A 16,479-nucleotide genomic window follows, 5' to 3' on the forward strand; every position below is an offset into this window, starting at 1 on the left:
AGGCGCGCGGGCGCCAGGCGCGTCCAGACGTGCGCCACGTAGGCCTGGCATGAGTCAAGGGTACGTACGTGGCGGTCCAGTGCCTGAATGCGCGCTGTGCCTGGCACATCGACCAGGGGCGCATCGTCCGGCTCGTCCAAGTCGTCAGAAAGCAGGCCAGCCCCGTAGAGATCTGCGTAAGTACGCCCTACGCACCCTGAAACAGATCGATCGCAGGCTCGTCGTCGTCCCACTCGTCCGCGCCATCGTCGAGCGGCACGGACGAGAGGTCCACGCGGGGCGCCGCCGCCGCACTCTCGCGCAGCAGCGCCTGCATGATCTTCGTGCTGGCCGGCACCTGCGCATATTGCGCCACTGCGTCAGCCGCGTCCACGTACCGCCCTTGGCCCGCGAGCGCGTAACGATGCCTGGGTCAGCGCAGCGAACGTACCTCCATCGTGCTTCGGCAGCACGTCGCCGTCCACGCGCATCTCGTCCAGCAGCGGCGGGCCGCGCTCCAGCAGCTGTCCCAGGCCGAGCAGGTGCACGTTGCCGACGAACCAGCTGTGCACATGCCCGACTTCGCGCAGCCACACGCGCACAAGCACCTCGAGGGCACTCGCGTCGCCCAGCTGCGTGCCCTGCAGCTGCGCAAGCACCGCGTCCGTGTGCTCCGCCACAAGGTACGCGACGGGGAACAGCAGCGCGAGCACGCACGTCGATGTCTGGGCGGCAGCCAGCTTGGCCACAAGCGCATGCAAGAGCGCGGGCATCACGGGGCTCAGCGCCTCGCCGGCCTGCACAAAGAGGGTCACGAGCAGCGTGCCGAGCGGCATACCGCACAGCGACTCGTCGTCGAGAAGCAAGAGGCGCTCGAGCACCCGCAGCAAGACCTGCAGCGCGGGTGCGCCCTGCTCGTCGTGCCACGCAAGCAGCTCGCCAGCGCGCTTCTGCAGCAGCGTCGTCATGCCCTGGACAATGCATAGCACGGCCTCGGGGTCGTCGCTCGTGCGCAGAAACGCAGCAGCGGCCGGCACATACACAGGCACGACGCCATCGAGGGCGTCCGTGTCGGCGGGCGCCGCGCTCAGCACGCTGCGCAGCAAGGCAGCCGCACTGGCCGGCGCGCCCACGTCGTCCGCGCTGCCCAGCACGGGCAGCGTGTGTGCCATGCACGCACGCACCGCCAGCGCACGGCTGCCCGGCACCGGGCACCGCACGAGCGCATCGAGCAGCGAGGCAATCGACAGCTCCACACTGGGATCGCTGGTGTGGTGCCGCCACGTCGCCAGCGCCGCGTCTGCCACAAGCTGCAGCGTCGAGGGATCCAGGGCTCGCGCATCGCGCGGCACGGCCGCCTCGACGGCATCGAGCAGCAGGACCAGCGCGCTGCCCGACGCATGCGGAAGCAGGGATCCCAGCTGCGATAGCAGTGCCGGCGCCTCCGGCGCAGTGATCGATGGCTGCCGCTGCCCCAAGTTGCGGATCGCACGCACCGCCGAGAGCTTGAGGGGGAGCGGCGCGTCGTCCTCGGGCGCGCGCATCGCAGCGAGCGCTGCGTGGAAGAGGCGCTGCGCGAGCTCAGGCGGCAGCTCCGACGCATATTGCGATCCTACCACAAAGCAGCGCCCGCGGAGGAGCGCCGGCGCCGGCGCCGCCAGGTGGGGGAGCACGACCGATGCCAGCACCGCGGGGATCGACAGGAGCGAATCGTCGGAGCGCTCCTCCACAAGCTCCTCAATGGCCTCGTGCGACGAGCCAAGCAGGAGGAGCTGCGCCTCGAGCGGCTTCCACCAGGCGGCCTCTGTGCGGTCCGTGTGTGCGAGCGAATCCAGAGCCACACGCAGCACACGCAGCACGGGCAGCGGGTAGTCCTCGAGCAGCTGCTCGAGCAGGTCCATCGCAGCCGTGCGCAGCGTCGCCCCCATATGGTCCTCGTCGTCGCCCTCGATAAACGCATCCGCGTCCGTCTCCCACGCAGCCTCGTCGTCGCACGTTACCTGTGCATACGTGCGCATGAGCTGGAGAAGCGCATGCAGCGCGTCCGTCGCCGTGCCTTCGCCACCGACGCCGCCCTGGACCAGGAGCGCCCGCATACTTGGCGCACGCAGTGTGTCACCAAGAAGCGTAAAGGCAGCGATCGCGAGGGCCGGTACATCCGAAGCCACATCATCGTCGCCCTCTGCCGGCGTCGGCGGCGCCAGCACGCTGTCCAGCTCGGTCTGCGCAAATAGGGGCACCAGCGCCTGCAGCAGGTCGAGACATGTGCCCAGGAGTGCCGGGCCCGCCGCAGCAAACACGCCCTTAAAGCGCGACGCCACACTGAGCGTGCGCAGAATCTCGCGGCGCAGGCCGAGCGTCTCCCATGCGACAGCGTCGTGCCAGTCGGCGCTGGAAAGAGACGCAGGGGCCAGCAGGGCCTGCATCGCCTGTAGCCAGGGGGGAAGGTAGCGCGCAATGGCCTCCTGCACCGTGTCAGGATACGTGTCTTTGGCCATGTACAGCGACGTGAGGCACTGGCGGAACACGAGCACGCAGCGCGCCTGGACGTGTGGCGCCACATGCCCGAACGAGCCGCTCAGCAGTTCCTGCAGGAGCGGGATAAACTCGCGCGCCACAACCAGCAGCTGATTCTCGTCCAGTTCCACCTGCACGAGGTCAGCGAGGCACTGGATCGCGCCGTGCACCTGCGCGGGCGCACGCGCGTCCTGTTCCGTGTACGCTTGTAGGTAGCGCTGCAGCGCAGGTAGCAGCTCGGGGAACTGATCCGGAAAGTCGCAGCTACCGATGAGCGACAGCAGCTGCGCGGCGAGCAGGCGCACCTTGCGCTCCGCATCGCCCAGCGACGCTAGGAGCAAGCCACGGATCTCTGCCTTGATGGCAGGCGGCACGGCAGCGTCTGACGCCATGCCGGCGGCGGCTGCGCGACGCATAAACGTCTCAAAGTAGATGGACCAGCGCTCGTTCACGTACGCCTTCAGCGCAATGCCAGCCGCTTGGCGCAGCGCCAAGGGCACCGACGGTGTATGCAGGACCTGCGCGAGCTGGAGCCCAAACGCGCCGTCAGCGTCGTGCCGCGGGTATGCATGCTCTGTGAGCATGCGCTCCGCGGGCTCGCGCTCCGCGCGCTCCGCTGATAGCGTCGCCCCCAGACAGGTCACCAGCGCATCCATCGTCGTGCACAGGGCCCTTGCATGCCGCGGCGTGGCACATAGTCCATCACGTGCATGGGCGACACGCCCGGCGAAAATTTTTAGGCGGGCGGCCGGCGCTAGCTTTCTTCGACAGGCATCCCACGGGTCGTGTGCTGTTCTGGGCTACTGTCAGCGGCGCAAAGACTGGAGGAAAAGGAGCACAAACATTCTTGCAATGAGTCTTGACATTTTTGTTGCATGTGAGCATGGCGATGTGAACGCGGTGCGCTCGCTCTTGGACCAGAACCCCTCGCTGATCGGTGCTGTCGGTATGTACTCTATGCTGATCCCAGACGAAGCGAACCGGACCGCACTTGCGCATGCGCTTCAGGCGGGCCATGTGCCTGTTGTTCACGAACTCCTCGCGCGTCGTACGTTGACAATGGCTTACCCAGACGCCGACCCACGCGTCGCCCAGACCGCCGCCGTGCCGAACGAACACAACCAGCAGGCCTTTGCCTTGGTACGTGAGGCCGCCCTGCACGCCGATACACGCATGGCCAACCAGGTACCCCCTCAAACCTCGACGCCCGCCCATGCCGCAGGCGACGAGGGTGCGGCACCGGCCCACCTCCCGCCACCCGAAGTTGCCCGCATGATTCCCTGCAAGTTCTTCCCCTACTGCCGCTACGGCGACCGCTGTGTCTTCCAGCACCCCAGTGGACCGGTCATTCCTCCGCCTGAGGGAATGGTGCCGTCCTCTGGCGCGCCACACATGTTCTTTCCTGGGCCCGGCATGCCCTTCCCTCCAGGTCCCTATGGCGTGCCGCCGCCGTTTGCGGACATGAATCGCTCCATGTACCCTGTGCAATACGGCCCGGCCGGCGTGCCGTTCTATGCGCCTCCCGCGCAGGGCACGCCGGAGTCGACGCCTCAGGCGCCTGTGCCCGAGGCCCGCGCAGAGGAGCCTGCGTCGGACGCGCAGCCCGCACCGAGCGACGCTCCGTCGGATGCGACGGTTCCACCGGCGCCGCGCCCTGCACGCTCGGCGAAGAAGGGACTCCAGAAGACGAGTCGCACCGACGCGCAGGGTCAGCGCACGCGCGCCGCGAACGGCAGCCGTCCATCGTGTGCGTTCTTTGCGCGCTCGGCATGCCGCTACGCAAACGAGTGCCGCTTCCCCCATGTGCTGCCAGATGGCTCGGATGCGCGCCAGCTGCCGGCGGACGACAAGGCTGCGCCGCGCGCTGGTAACAGTCACACGCAGGATCGTGTGCCATCGGACACCGAGACGCCCTCGAGCGGCGCGTCGACGCCCCAAAACAAGAAGCCGACCCAGCGCCGCGCGAACCAGGCGCAAGCGCAGCGCGTCAAGAACGGCCGCCGTGGCTCGTCGACGCCCGCTACGACGCACCGCAAGGCTCCTCAGCAGCGCGTGCCGAACAGCGATGAGTTCCCGGCCCTGCCCGGCGGCGGCGTGGCCGAGCCTGTCAACCCGGCTCCCAAGGGCAAGGCGCACTTTTCGGCGATCCTCAGTGCGCCTGCACCGCCCAAGCCGGCGAGCCGTCCGGCCGGCGAGCCAGAGCCGACGAGTGAGGATGCTCCCACCCCAGCCCCTCCCTCCGAGCCTAGCGAGACACCTACGCCTGCGCATGGGTCTCCTCGCGACTTTGCTGCTGTGGCAGCCACCTCCGGTCATGCTGTGACCGCGTAGGCTGTGTCGATCCCCCAAAAGGCAGTTTGCCCTTGCTGCCACGATTCCCTCTATGGGCTGTTATGTGAGACATCGCGGGGTCCGCCATATAGCTGGTGTCTTGCTGGAGCGCTGTACTATACGATCTTTGCTTCTATGAAAGATGCGCTGGGACAGAGCCCTGACCGCCTCGTCTCGCGCGATATCTGTCTTTTACCACTGATATAGAAACCCAAAAAAAAATATCCTTTTTGAGTGGAGGGACCTACTGGACTGCAGGCCGCACGGCCCTGCAGAGGCCCATGCAACTCACCGTGCTGGCGCGCATGCATAGTTGCTCGGCAGTGCCACAGCCACGTCCTACACAGACCTATGATGCGGAGGCTGATGCAGGACTTTGACCAGCCCGTCAGACCAACAGCTTGGACCACGCCGTAGGCCTTGGCACTTGTACGATGGGGTTCCCACCGGTCTCGCTTCACGTCAGATGATGTCCCCATGGACAGACCCTGATATTTCCATGAGCTGCCATTACACCATGTTTGTTGCTGGGTATGTCCTGCATAATAACAACAGGCTTCCATCGCATATCCCACCCACCGTGCATCTTCCTACGCTGCTGTTTTTGTTCTTATCGAGATGGGGGCAGGTCCACGACATCAAGCTTTCTCATGCTGTCGCGCATCCGTCGCGATGTGCATTTGCCGAGTTCACGTCTGAAGAGGATGCTGTTCGTGCTCTTCATGGTACTAAATATGTCCCTTTTATGGGCACATTTCTTCGGCTCGAGCCTGCCCGAGCCGAGCGAACCCTGCGCTTCTCGCTTATCAACCCCCAGCAGCGCTGCGTGAAAATGGATCCTGTGTGGCTACAACAGTACGCAAGCCCTCTGCTGCGCTCGATGTTGCTCTCGATCCAACGAGCCTCTGCGTCCCGCCCCGTCTTCATTCCTTTCAATGAGCAGCTGGCCAACGACCTGGCCGAGCCCTTTGGCCCCATTGAAATGGTCCGGACGCGTTTACTTCCTCATTGCCATGTGGTGGATGTGGTCTTTGAGCACCGCGATTCTGCATGCAAAGGGCAAGCGGCACTTACTTTTCCTACCAAAAGCAACTTGCGCGTCCGCAGGTACGGCGCAGTGACTCAGCGGACCGACCAAGGCGACTCGGGCGTAGATACCACCGTTGATCCACGATTCACATACGTGCATCGCTCGCTTCCTCATGTGAACTATGAAGGGCCGGTTTTGGTCCCAACGTTTTACCAAAATGTTTCCGATCCGGCCATACAAAAAGCCGACACCTTATTCCGACGACAACGGGTCCCAACGGTAGCCCCGAATCGAAGGCTAAATATCGAGAGTCGGTTATCGCATATTTCATACAATGATGGGCTCAAAGCCAAGTACGGCGCCTAGCAAAAGCCATACAAGTCTTATGAGTGCCTGTCCACGTTACTGTATAGATCAATCCATTTAGTCCGTGTCGGCAATCGTCTTAAGCTGGAGGCCATGGATGTCTTCAAAAACGTCCTTGATGGCCTGATTCACCATGCGGTGCGACTGCACGGTGCGCTTGTCGGCAAATGCCTTGGACTTGATCATGATAGCAAAAAAGGAGCCGCAACCACCTGAGATAAGACGCTGTATACATACCGCTGACGTCCTGCACCTGCAAATCGGACGGCTCAAACTTCTCCTGCAGAAGGCGAATGATCTTGGCTTGCTTGTCCTCCTCTCCTAGTATCGGGCCGCTCGTAAACATACGCCCATAGACGGGTTGAGACCAGGGCCGTGGCTGGGCCCAGACGGCCCGGGACGAGCGCCAAGCCAACCGGAAGCGATACATCGTCGTGGGGAAATGTGGAGTCCATAACGAGTGCGACGGCGACGATTATGTCACATGCAACAAACACTATATTACAGATCGAATTGTAAAGGATACCGCTGCTCGCTGTAGACGCGATGGAGCGGCGCCGCAGGACTGCCGTGCCGTGGACGGTCTCCTGATGCCGCAGAAGGAAAGCTCCCGAAGGTTTCAGGATGCGCCGGAAGAGGTGGTTCCGTGAAATAAGGATGTTGTAATGCCTCCTCCGCCGTAATCCGGCAAGAGGGGTCGTACGTCAACATGCGTTGCAAAAGGTCTCGCGTAGCCTCGGTACAGTAGCGAAAGCGATGGGATAGATGGCTGCGCGTAGGTGCTCGAATCCTAGTAGGAACGTTTGGTAGTTTCGAATAGCCCCTCCAATTGGCCTCGGACGGCTGGCCCAGGAGGAAAAAAATCTTGGATACCTGGTCGGCCTCGTTTTTACCTGGGAAGAGGGGCTCTTTTTGAAGTAGCTCGGCAAAAATGCAGCCTACCGACCACATGTCGACTTCAGGCCCATACTGTCTCGCGCCAAGTAGCAGCTCTGGGGCGCGATACCACAACGTGACAACCAGGTTGGTCATGTTCTCCAAAGGATCACCAAACATGCGCGCAAGTCCAAAGTCGGCGATTTTGATACTTCCACGATTGGACATCAATAGGTTTGAGGTCTTCAAGTCACGATGAACAACCCAACGAGAGTGCATCAGCGCCACAGCTGACAGGATCTGCTTCAGTAATGTTTTGATTTCCGACGGTAGGAAAGGCGTGCGCATCCTGTTGAGCAAAGTCTTGAGATCATGCTCCACGAATTCCATCACCAGATAAATTTGGCTCAAGGTAGATCCAACGACGAGCTTCTGGAGCTCTACAATATGGGGATGCCGCGCCTCCATGAGTGTATGTATCTCTCGTAGACTTGTGATTGGAAAACCATATTTCTCCTTGTCCAACTTCAGTTGCTTCAGAGCTACCACTTCGCCCGTGGGCTTGTGACGCGCCCGCGAGACAATGCCATAGGAGCCTTCCTCAATGCGATTGAGTATTTCGTAGTCTGAAACTGATGCGCAGCCTTGTATCACTGGGTGCTCAGAACGTAATGGAACAGACGCCGCAACCGACGAGCGACGGGATACAGAATCCTGGGAAGATGTCGACTCAGCTTTCCGTTTCGCAGCGAGAGATGCGCGCACAGATTCTTTCGCACGAGACTCCTTCTCGTTTAATTCTGAGCTCACACACGTATGATCTGAGGCTGCTTTGGGCGCCTGATCCCATCTACTTCGTTGAGACGCGGTCTCATCCCCCATGCTCCTCGAGGAAGTGCCCCATGCGCAACCCAAGGCCTCCCAGTTCGCTCACGTGACAACGTGGAGAACGCAGGCACCTACAGCACCCTACTTGGTCTTGCGCGTCTCGTCCTTGTACGTCTTCGACGGTGGGTGGATCGACTTCCACCAGTCAACACTTCGGTCGATAGCCTCTTCCATGCCATAAATAGGCTCGTAACCTAGGATACGACGTGCCTTTTCAATGTTGTAGTAACGCGCACATGCGGTATACGTCACACGATAGCGTGTAAACTGCACAGGGCGACCGGTGATTTTCGAGAAGCACTCAGCAAGGAACGCTAGAGTCAAGGCAAACCACAAGCTCAGCACGATCAAGCTACTAGGCTTGTCATAATGGCCATTATAGCGGTACCATAGAGAGCGAGGGAAGTCCCAAAAGGGAATAGGCTGCCCATTCGTGATGAAAAAGGCCTCACCGGCCGCCGTTAATTTATCCTTGGCAAGCGAATACACCTTCGGGCGCGGGTTGCCGCCGCATGCCACTGTTGGATTAGCATGATGGAAAAAGGGATCGAAGCGATTACGGTATTCAGGCCGCTCATCCACCTGCTCGTCATTCGACATGTCGATAAGGGGTTTCACAGAGCGGCAGTAATCGGTTGCTGCCTTCTCAACATCCTCCCTTTCCAAAGATGTGGGTACCTCCCGGGGTTTTTCCGAATCACCATGGGGCATGGGCAGCACTTTGTCGACCAGGTCCTGAGCTGGCAAGGCCGAGGCGGGTCGGCCATTTGGCCCATTGACTCCTAAGTTATCAGACGCAAGCAAGTGCGCGTGTGCCACGTTTTCGACATAGGTCCAGTCAAACAGGTTGACGTTGTTGCCAATCTGCCATTTTGTGCGCTTTTTCTCCAGCACTTGGAAAAAACCAGGTAGGGCCTGGCGGTCTCCGGGGCCAAAAATGCCAGCAGGACGAAGTGCAATGGTTTTTAGTCCATTCTCGTCGTTGGCCTCGAGCACAGCCTTCTCAGCACGAGCTTTCGTGTCATTGTAAGCGTCCATGGGCGTGGTCGGATAGTCAAGGCGTTCGTCCACATAAATCAAGTCATGCCCCGTGAACACGACACCCGCACTTGATGTAAATACGAGCTTCGTCACCCGGTTCTTTGGGTCTTTGCATACGTCGATCACATTCTCTGTCCCTAGCACATTCACACGCTCGTACACATCAGGCCCTAGACCGGCAACAGGACTCGCTGTGTGATAAACCACTACAGACAAGCGATCAGTGCCAGATTGAAAATCACGCTGAGCGTCGTCCATAGCTTGAACAATTGTTTCCGGCTTGGTAAGGTCTCCTTCATAGTAACGGGCACCTTGAATGGCTTCTGTGGGCTCACGGATATCAAATGATGCCACAAACTTCTCGCCACGATTCACAAGCGCATTCAGAATGTGCGAGCCTAGAAACCCAGCTCCTCCAATGACAAAGTGAAGCTCCTGTGTGGGCGCGCTCTTTGACATGGTGGTACCCTTCTCCACAGTCGCGTGGTTGGGGCGACGAACAGCAGGTCTACGTAATTACCTACTAGGACTTAATGCATGTTAGATGAGAGCCATACGTGTTGCAACACGCTTCACACACGCATAGAGCGCGCACAAACCTTCCCCATCGCTATGTGGTATGTTTGGATTAGGCTCATGGAAAGCAAGCATATTTTGAATGCGCAAGTGGCTATACGCGCGCCTTGTTGCCGAAAATTTTTTGATGTGCGTGCGGTTCACTAATGCAGTGTCCCGAGTGTCATTCTGAGACGCAAGATCATCCCTTGGCGAAGACAACAGAGCTTGCATTTTTGTGCAAAAAATGTAGGCGTGCCTTTAGAAAGGATATGGCTCAGTACGAACAGGCAGATGAATTCTGCCCTCATTGTGATAACCATTATGTACGCGACATCCACTTACGTACAGGTGATTGAGGCCAAGACACCTCAACTCATGCTTTCCGTCGAGGGAGAGGACGGACGTGTTGACCCGAGTATTATGCGGGACGATCGCGCTCCCTTACCGCCCCCCAAATCAGAGGATGGCTCAAAAATCGATCATGGGGGATATCAAGCGGCTGCCCTCGCCTTCCAGAAAAAAGTGGCCCAAGGACAAGCGGGTCAATCCAGCACCAATACGAGTAGCGTGCCTCCCCTGATGGACTTTCAAGACGAAGATCTAGATTGGGACTAGATAGATACCCAAATGTCTTGTAATTGGTTTGATGTCTACGGAAATAGAGACTAACTTAGGCGTTCTTGACCTCTTCAAGGTACTTGTTAAACTCGGCATCATCTGTATGTTAGAGGAGAAAGGCATACCCTTGAGCGGAGTGAAGATCTGGTGTAAGGTGTGTAATTACGTACTTCGATGAACAGATCCACGTAGTCCTTCTTGGCCTGCTCGGACGACTTGCCCTTCTCAGAGTTCCAAGCATCCCTGTAGAAAGAGTCAATGCCAAAGCATACATACCACTTGGCGCGGCCAGTGAAGTCCAGCATGCCAGGGCGCGACGTCGACACGTCGCCCTCGGTGGCCTGTTTGTAAAGGCCGTATATCCTGAGTTGCTGAGCCTGGGTCACCTTCGCAGGGCTGTTCTTAGGGAGATTGCGGATAATCTCCACGGCCTTCTGGAACTGAGTGTCGCTCATGTTGTTGCTGGACGGACAGTGCACGAGACGGAACCGCTGTATTCCGGATCCGCTCTGGCCAGACGCTGGTCCTTGTGACTTGGACCAATCAGAAATGATTTCCAGTGACTTAGTGGAGATATAGGGGGCCTAATAGGTAAGGGGTGCAAGGGCCAACTAGCAGGTCCGGATGAGCATCGATCGTCTGTTCCACAGTAATGGCCGCTCGGGCAGTTGTCGCTGCGGTGGCTCTGTTGCTATGCAGCATTTGGAGTGTTGCAGCATCGCTAGCCTACGATATTCGTGATGCAAAACTGACTGTGTCCTCTTTTGATGGCGCGTCGCGCTTTCGCAAGAGCTTTGACGGTAAAGCCTCTGTGCCGACCACGCCCGAATTGCTGACGCTGGAGGCTGACGATGTCATTAAGCTCTCTTTTTCTACCATCTTGTCGACTGGAGAGAAGGCAACGGGTGACTTCCTTCCTCATCAGGCCTGGGTGGTGATCAGTGATGTCACTGACAAAGAAAGCTCAGATTCCGTATGGCCACTGCGTGTGCGCGGCGCTACTGCGTCGGCAACTTGGAGTTTGGTACGTGTCTTCTGCTTACCTGCAGCGTGTGGATCGCATGAGTGAATCCCTGAAGCAAACCATTGTGAAGCAGGGTGTGGATCACCCGCTACGAATGCATTTGGTTCTTGCTTCGTTCCCGAGTAACTCGAACAGTGTGGTGGAGCCATTGCAGCTGCTTCTCTTGGATCTGCAATTCACAAGTGCGATCGCATCGCGATTCGCATCGGCTCTGTCGAATTCACTGCGCTCCAAAGCTGAACGTGAAGATGGATTCTATCCCTGGCCTGCCAACCAACATACGTTCCAGATGGAGCCTTGGCAATCCATGCCTCCCAAGCTGGTTTCGCTTTTGGCAGCTTTTTTGGTACTGAGTTTGCCCTGGACTGTGCTTCTCACTATTGTATGTTCCTATTTCTTACCTCCAGTGGCACCGGATTGTGAAGAATGTGAGAGCCCCCAAAACAATGGTGGCTCTGTTTTTGGTATCGGTGTATGTCATCGAGCTGGGTGCGGTGCTGCACTGGGTCGGAGTGACGCCATGGGTAGTGTTCCCCGCTATGGGCGCCGTGTCTATTGGTGCTGTGTTGACTGGACGCGGTGCACTTACTCCCTTTTTGGCTCGCAATGCTTAATGTACCTATGGCGTCGCCAGTCGAATCATAAAGACATACCCTTGGATGCATCCAGACCGCTACACGTGACGGTCCATGGAGTGGAGGGCGAGCTTCACTCCAGTAGCTCCCACGAGTGTCTTTGGTCGTGCGCGTGTATGGACGAGCCCCTCGAGAGTGATAGTAGAGCTAGCAGCGCCGCCGCCTCAGACTCTCTTCTTAGGAGTGCGCCACATAACAGCACTATGGAAGACTATCTACGGGCCATTGAGCGACGCCGGAATTTATTCCGGCCGTCACAAGAGGCACTGACCACGCAGCAAGGATATTCGATCAATCCAGTAGGTGCCGCTCCGCATGGAGCTCAAATTCATACGATGGATCTGAGTCATGATTCATCTATTCTTCTCACCGGTGGCAGTGATGGCTATGTGCGGTGGTATGACTTGTTCGCTAGCATGAATGGCAAGAACATGCTTACTCAAAATCTTCGCAATACATTCGTGGAAGGTGTATCTAAAGGCGGCGTGCTTACCACTTGGTGGGGCCATACGTATTCCAAAACAGCGGCGGAAAATCCTGCTACTCGCGAGACATTCAACAACCCAGTGCACAGTCTTGTTAGTCAGAAAGACTCGCTTTGGGGTATGAGTGGATGTGAGGCTGGCACAATCAATCTGTGGGGCCTGCGGCACGCAGCAGGAACAACAAGACATGTTTTTCGGAAACACACTGGGCCTGTGTCGTCTCTAGCGCTTGATCCAGCCGAGCAGAATCTGGTTAGCGGAGGCTGGGACCGGGGCGTTTTCGTACGTGGATGACTTGGAACGCTAATTGGCAGCAATGGGACCTGAATACGGGCCAGGTGGTACGCTCGTTTGATGGACATTCGGGTCAAATATCGAGCATTGTATTCCGACCGATGTGTCTACCGTCTGGGGTATCGAACTCAGCCACAGGATCGAAGACCCCTCCCTCTGACTCGATGGATGCGGATCCTGTGCTCACATCTTTACTAGTGCACGACTTGGAGAATGACCTAGCGCAGGAGCTCGAAGAGTCTGCGTCTGATGCCAAGGATGATTCGGAGGCGAAGCCGGCAGATGATGATTCACCGATGGACTATGAGGTCGATGCAGAGGGCGAAGACGATGCAGATGGGGATGGAGAAGTGGATGAAGACGGTGATTCTCTTTTCGGAGACCAAGACGACTCGATCCGCGACCCAGGCAGTGGTGGCCGAGACTCGGTCGAAATGGACGCCAACGACGACCGAAAAGGACCTGCTGCAACCGCTCTCGGAGATCAAGCCAATAAAACGAGCGTGAATGGTGCGGGCTTGTTGAGGAGGGGAGATACGGGGGGCGCTGCTATCGCCCTGCCAGGCCGCAAGACTGACGCGCCTCTAGATACCAAGGAGCCACCTGCTCTAAGTGCACCTCCGAAAGAAGACAAGAAGCTCCCCAAACCGCTGTTTGGCTCCATGACAAGTGCATGGCAATACGATGCGGATATTTCGCAATTCAGCAGTGATATTTTCCTAACCAGTACACTTTCAGGACAGGTCATGCTATGGGATCGCCGTGTGGATTCCAAATCCAAGCAGGGCGTTCGGGCACTGGAGCTACCGTCGGGTACACCCCCATGGTGCATGAGTGTCTGCTGGAATCATACCGGCGACAAGATCTATGTTGGTCGACGGAACGAGACCGTGGAAGAATGGGATGTACGCATGCTACCAGACGCGACACGATCGGACTCGGTTGGGCGCTCGCATCTCGGACGAGCGCCCAAGCATGTGCGCACCTTGCGGATGCCCCGCGGGAGTGGGCCTGTAAGCTCCGTTCTTGTTATGCCCAACAACCGACATTTAGTATGGTGCGTATATGTGCGGCTAAGATTAGCGGCTCTTTCGATAATGTGCGCCTGTGGGATATCGAAGCCACAGAGAGTGCGGGTGTTCCCTTCAAAATTGTGGCAGGGCACCATGGTGGCACTATTTCGAAGATGGGTATGTATTCATGCATTAACCATAGTGGTGGATCCCTGTTCTCGATTTCTGCTGACTAGCTCGGGGGACCGTGGGTGGTTCACGTCCAGCACAGAGACACTGTTGATGCATGAGATCAAGGTCTTGTAGCTGTATTATAGTTTATGAAGCCATGGCCTTTTCGAACTTTGCCTGCATCCACACGCGGTACATTTGTTTGCGCTCTTTCCGGTTTACGAGGAGTCGCCGGTCCACGGCCATTTGCCGCGTAAGGAAGCGGCCTGTGCGCTCGGCTTCGCGGGGTGCAGCCCCAAAAATGCTGTAGAGGTCTTCGGGGGTAAAAAAGTAGACTGACATTAATGCAATACACGTACCTCGAGTACCGTCTCCGCGAACTGGGTCAGTGATTTGAGCGACGTACCATAGAAGTTGTCATCCAAAAGTCGGTTTTTTTTAAAGCGAAGCTGAGGTAGATCATGCCGACCATAGTCGCGCAGGAGAACTAAGCCGCCTGGTTTAAGCATCTGGTATGTATTTTCTGCGGCGGCATGCCATTCCTTTGGGTGTAATGCAGAAAGCACAAAGATGAGCACCACTACATCGACCGAGCCAGGAGCCACACCAGGTGGCAAGCGTGCAGGGTCAAAGTCACCTGTATCGTTGGATCCGCTGCTTAGGTCCCACACATATGCTTCGCAGGTGCCGGTAGGCGGTTTTTCATACAGTGGCTGGCTCTTCACTACCTGCACGGCCTGGGGTGCATAGTCGCAGGCAATGAGACGCAGCTGGGGGTTTTCGTTCACGCTCAATAGGGGAAAGACCGTGTTGCCTGCACCGCAGCCAACTTCAAGGATGGTAGTAGGCTTGGCATCCGACTTTGTCGCAGCAATCAGTTCTGGAAATTCGAGGCTAAGCCACTTGCGGTCCTTGAAAAAACGATTGTCATGATGCGAGTAGAACGAATTCCAATAATCGGCCGCATGCTCATGGTATTGTCCTGAATCAGCAAGGTCATACGTACGCGCCATTTCGTCACTAACACGCGTCTCCGACTGCCTCTGTAGCAGATCCTGGACCATATCAAGATGCTCTTTCGGCGGCACGACGTGATCCCATGCATTGTGCGACCACACATCCGCTTGTGACTCAAGTATGCGCGAGCCAAACGTGTGATCAGGTGCATTCACATCCGCATCGACAGGGACAACAGACGAGGTAGCCTTCTTGTCTGACGGCTCCTGCGAGTCGAGCGCAAGACTCATCGAACAGGCGCCGAGATAGATACGCGAAAGCCCTCCACGTAATATCATCATGACCAAAATTATCACGTTTGTGACTGGCAATAAGAACAAGCTGCGCGAAGTGCAAAATATCCTGGGCGCATCACCGAATGCGTCCTGGAGTTTGGAGTCCAAGTCGCTGGATGGTATGTGAGAAGCGCTGACCAAAGTTCCCGAGGTGCAAGGCTCCACGCAAGAGGTAGCTCTAGCCAAGTGTCGATCCGCCGCGCAACAGTTACAGGGTCCCTGTCTCACTGAGGACACAGCGCTATCTTTCCGCGCACTCAATGGCCTTCCTGGACCCTATATTAAAGACTTTTTGCACAAACTGGGTCTGGATGGTGCGTAAGAGTACGCTCAATACAGGACTCAACCGTCTGTTAGCGGGCTTCGATGATAAGGGTGCCACAGCCATCTGCACGTTTGCGTACTGTGAGGGTCCGGGCTTTGAGCCGGTTCTGTTCGAGGGTAAGACGCTCGGGCACATTGTCCCTCCTCGCGGACCCACGGACTTTGGCTGGGACCCTGTCTTTGAGGTCGATGGTCATGGCAAAACGTGCGTAGAGCTCACTAACGTTAGCTTTGCAGAAATGGATAAATCTGAGAAGAATGCTGTACGTCTATTATGCTTACATTAGGTGTCTCATCGCTTCCGTGCACTCAGCCAGTTCCAGAGCTTCCTTAACTCTAAGTAAATGGAAACAGAATGGATGCTAGCCAATATCGCACGGTGAAGGCAACAAGGGAGCCTGCCATCTGAATGGCAATGACGTAGAACCACAGTCCTCGCTCCGAGATGTGCAGTGTGTTCGATTGGGCCGGTACACGCAACGTCGGGTCTTTCTGAGCCATGCAAGCTTCCATTGCCGCGGGGGAGGCGGACGCACAACGCACGCCGCGCGCAACGAGCACGGCATTAAGGAGTGTCAGGTTGGTGACACCTACAATGTGGCCATGCTCGTGACGCACAAGGCGAGCGCACCGGCACGCTTCCAAAACACGAAGCATGGCAATAGTCGAGGTCGACAAAGGCTGGGGGAGTCGCACGCATGAGGGGTATAGCTGCCCTGTCGACTTGTCAACGAAGGGCACACGATGGCGAGGACAGGGCACGAGGCCGAAGAGCTGCGGGCAGCTGAGCAAAAAGTTGAATATCTGGGGCAGGAAGAACAGCAGGAGGGTTTTGGAATAGTGCCCCAGGACACCGCACGATACCAACACCATTCCGGCGAAGTAGCAGTATGTGTCGCCCACAAACACGCGCGCAGGGTACTTGTTCCACAGCAAAAGGGCCAAGCTGACGCCGATGAAGGGCAAGAGCAGGTGCATGCTGAACAGGTGGCGCACCACCAGGTCTCGACTCCCATGGAATCCACGCAGAACATCCA

At 57.7% G+C, this 16,479-nt stretch overlaps 10 protein-coding genes and 1 pseudogene across 11 annotated transcripts; 6 read left to right on the top strand and 5 right to left on the bottom strand.

Annotated features, from left to right (window-relative positions):
* Positions 1–187: 187 nt before the first annotated feature.
* Positions 188–3,152, bottom strand: MSY001_1590 (uncharacterized protein; the record flags this gene model as incomplete). The annotated part of the gene is made up of 2 exons (XM_018883401.1): positions 188–337; positions 378–3,152. 2 exons carry the CDS (start codon positions 3,150–3,152, stop codon positions 188–190), a joined length of 2,925 nt encoding a protein of 974 aa, XP_018740164.1.
* A 196-nt stretch (positions 3,153–3,348) lies between these two features.
* Positions 3,349–4,827, top strand: MSY001_1591 (uncharacterized protein; the record flags this gene model as incomplete). The annotated part of the gene is made up of 2 exons (XM_018883402.1): positions 3,349–3,544; positions 3,569–4,827. The coding sequence occupies 2 exons, from the start codon at positions 3,349–3,351 to the stop codon at positions 4,825–4,827; spliced, it is 1,455 nt and encodes a 484-aa protein (XP_018740165.1).
* A 1,453-nt stretch (positions 4,828–6,280) lies between these two features.
* MSY001_1592 (uncharacterized protein) lies at positions 6,281–7,567 on the bottom strand (the record flags this gene model as incomplete). The annotated part of the gene is made up of 3 exons (XM_018883403.1): positions 6,281–6,400; positions 6,468–6,602; positions 6,767–7,567. The coding sequence occupies 3 exons, from the start codon at positions 7,565–7,567 to the stop codon at positions 6,281–6,283; spliced, it is 1,056 nt and encodes a 351-aa protein (XP_018740166.1).
* A 501-nt stretch (positions 7,568–8,068) lies between these two features.
* On the bottom strand, positions 8,069–9,487 carry MSY001_1593 (uncharacterized protein; the record flags this gene model as incomplete). The annotated part of the gene is made up of 1 exon (XM_018883404.1): positions 8,069–9,487. One exon carries the CDS (start codon positions 9,485–9,487, stop codon positions 8,069–8,071), a length of 1,419 nt encoding a protein of 472 aa, XP_018740167.1.
* A 420-nt stretch (positions 9,488–9,907) lies between these two features.
* On the top strand, positions 9,908–10,201 carry MSY001_1594 (uncharacterized protein; the record flags this gene model as incomplete). Its single annotated transcript, XM_018883405.1, has 1 exon — positions 9,908–10,201. One exon carries the CDS (start codon positions 9,908–9,910, stop codon positions 10,199–10,201), a length of 294 nt encoding a protein of 97 aa, XP_018740168.1.
* A 55-nt stretch (positions 10,202–10,256) lies between these two features.
* MSY001_1595 (uncharacterized protein) lies at positions 10,257–10,659 on the bottom strand (the record flags this gene model as incomplete). Its single annotated transcript, XM_018883406.1, has 2 exons — positions 10,257–10,303; positions 10,371–10,659. The coding sequence occupies 2 exons, from the start codon at positions 10,657–10,659 to the stop codon at positions 10,257–10,259; spliced, it is 336 nt and encodes a 111-aa protein (XP_018740169.1).
* A 197-nt stretch (positions 10,660–10,856) lies between these two features.
* Positions 10,857–11,842, top strand: MSY001_1596 (uncharacterized protein; the record flags this gene model as incomplete). Its single annotated transcript, XM_018883407.1, has 3 exons — positions 10,857–11,228; positions 11,254–11,610; positions 11,636–11,842. The coding sequence occupies 3 exons, from the start codon at positions 10,857–10,859 to the stop codon at positions 11,840–11,842; spliced, it is 936 nt and encodes a 311-aa protein (XP_018740170.1).
* A 224-nt stretch (positions 11,843–12,066) lies between these two features.
* Positions 12,067–13,891, top strand: MSY001_1597 (annotated as a pseudogene). Its single transcript is given in 3 exon segments — positions 12,067–12,630; positions 12,663–13,655; positions 13,661–13,891. Coding segments are annotated over 3 exon segments (1,788 nt in total).
* An 82-nt stretch (positions 13,892–13,973) lies between these two features.
* Positions 13,974–15,073, bottom strand: MSY001_1598 (uncharacterized protein; the record flags this gene model as incomplete). The annotated part of the gene is made up of 2 exons (XM_018883408.1): positions 13,974–14,161; positions 14,233–15,073. The coding sequence occupies 2 exons, from the start codon at positions 15,071–15,073 to the stop codon at positions 13,974–13,976; spliced, it is 1,029 nt and encodes a 342-aa protein (XP_018740171.1).
* Positions 15,074–15,122: 49 nt separating this feature from the next.
* On the top strand, positions 15,123–15,349 carry MSY001_1599 (uncharacterized protein; the record flags this gene model as incomplete). The annotated part of the gene is made up of 2 exons (XM_018883410.1): positions 15,123–15,237; positions 15,270–15,349. The coding sequence occupies 2 exons, from the start codon at positions 15,123–15,125 to the stop codon at positions 15,347–15,349; spliced, it is 195 nt and encodes a 64-aa protein (XP_018740172.1).
* Positions 15,350–15,378: 29 nt separating this feature from the next.
* On the top strand, positions 15,379–15,786 carry MSY001_1600 (uncharacterized protein; the record flags this gene model as incomplete). The annotated part of the gene is made up of 2 exons (XM_018883411.1): positions 15,379–15,705; positions 15,730–15,786. 2 exons carry the CDS (start codon positions 15,379–15,381, stop codon positions 15,784–15,786), a joined length of 384 nt encoding a protein of 127 aa, XP_018740173.1.
* Between the last annotated feature and the right edge of the window lie 693 nt (positions 15,787–16,479).

The sequence above is a fragment of the Malassezia sympodialis genome, genomic scaffold, assembly GCF_000349305.1.
Source record: "Malassezia sympodialis ATCC 42132 genomic scaffold, msy_sf_7, whole genome shotgun sequence".
NCBI classification, from domain to species: Eukaryota; Fungi; Basidiomycota; class Malasseziomycetes; order Malasseziales; family Malasseziaceae; genus Malassezia; species Malassezia sympodialis.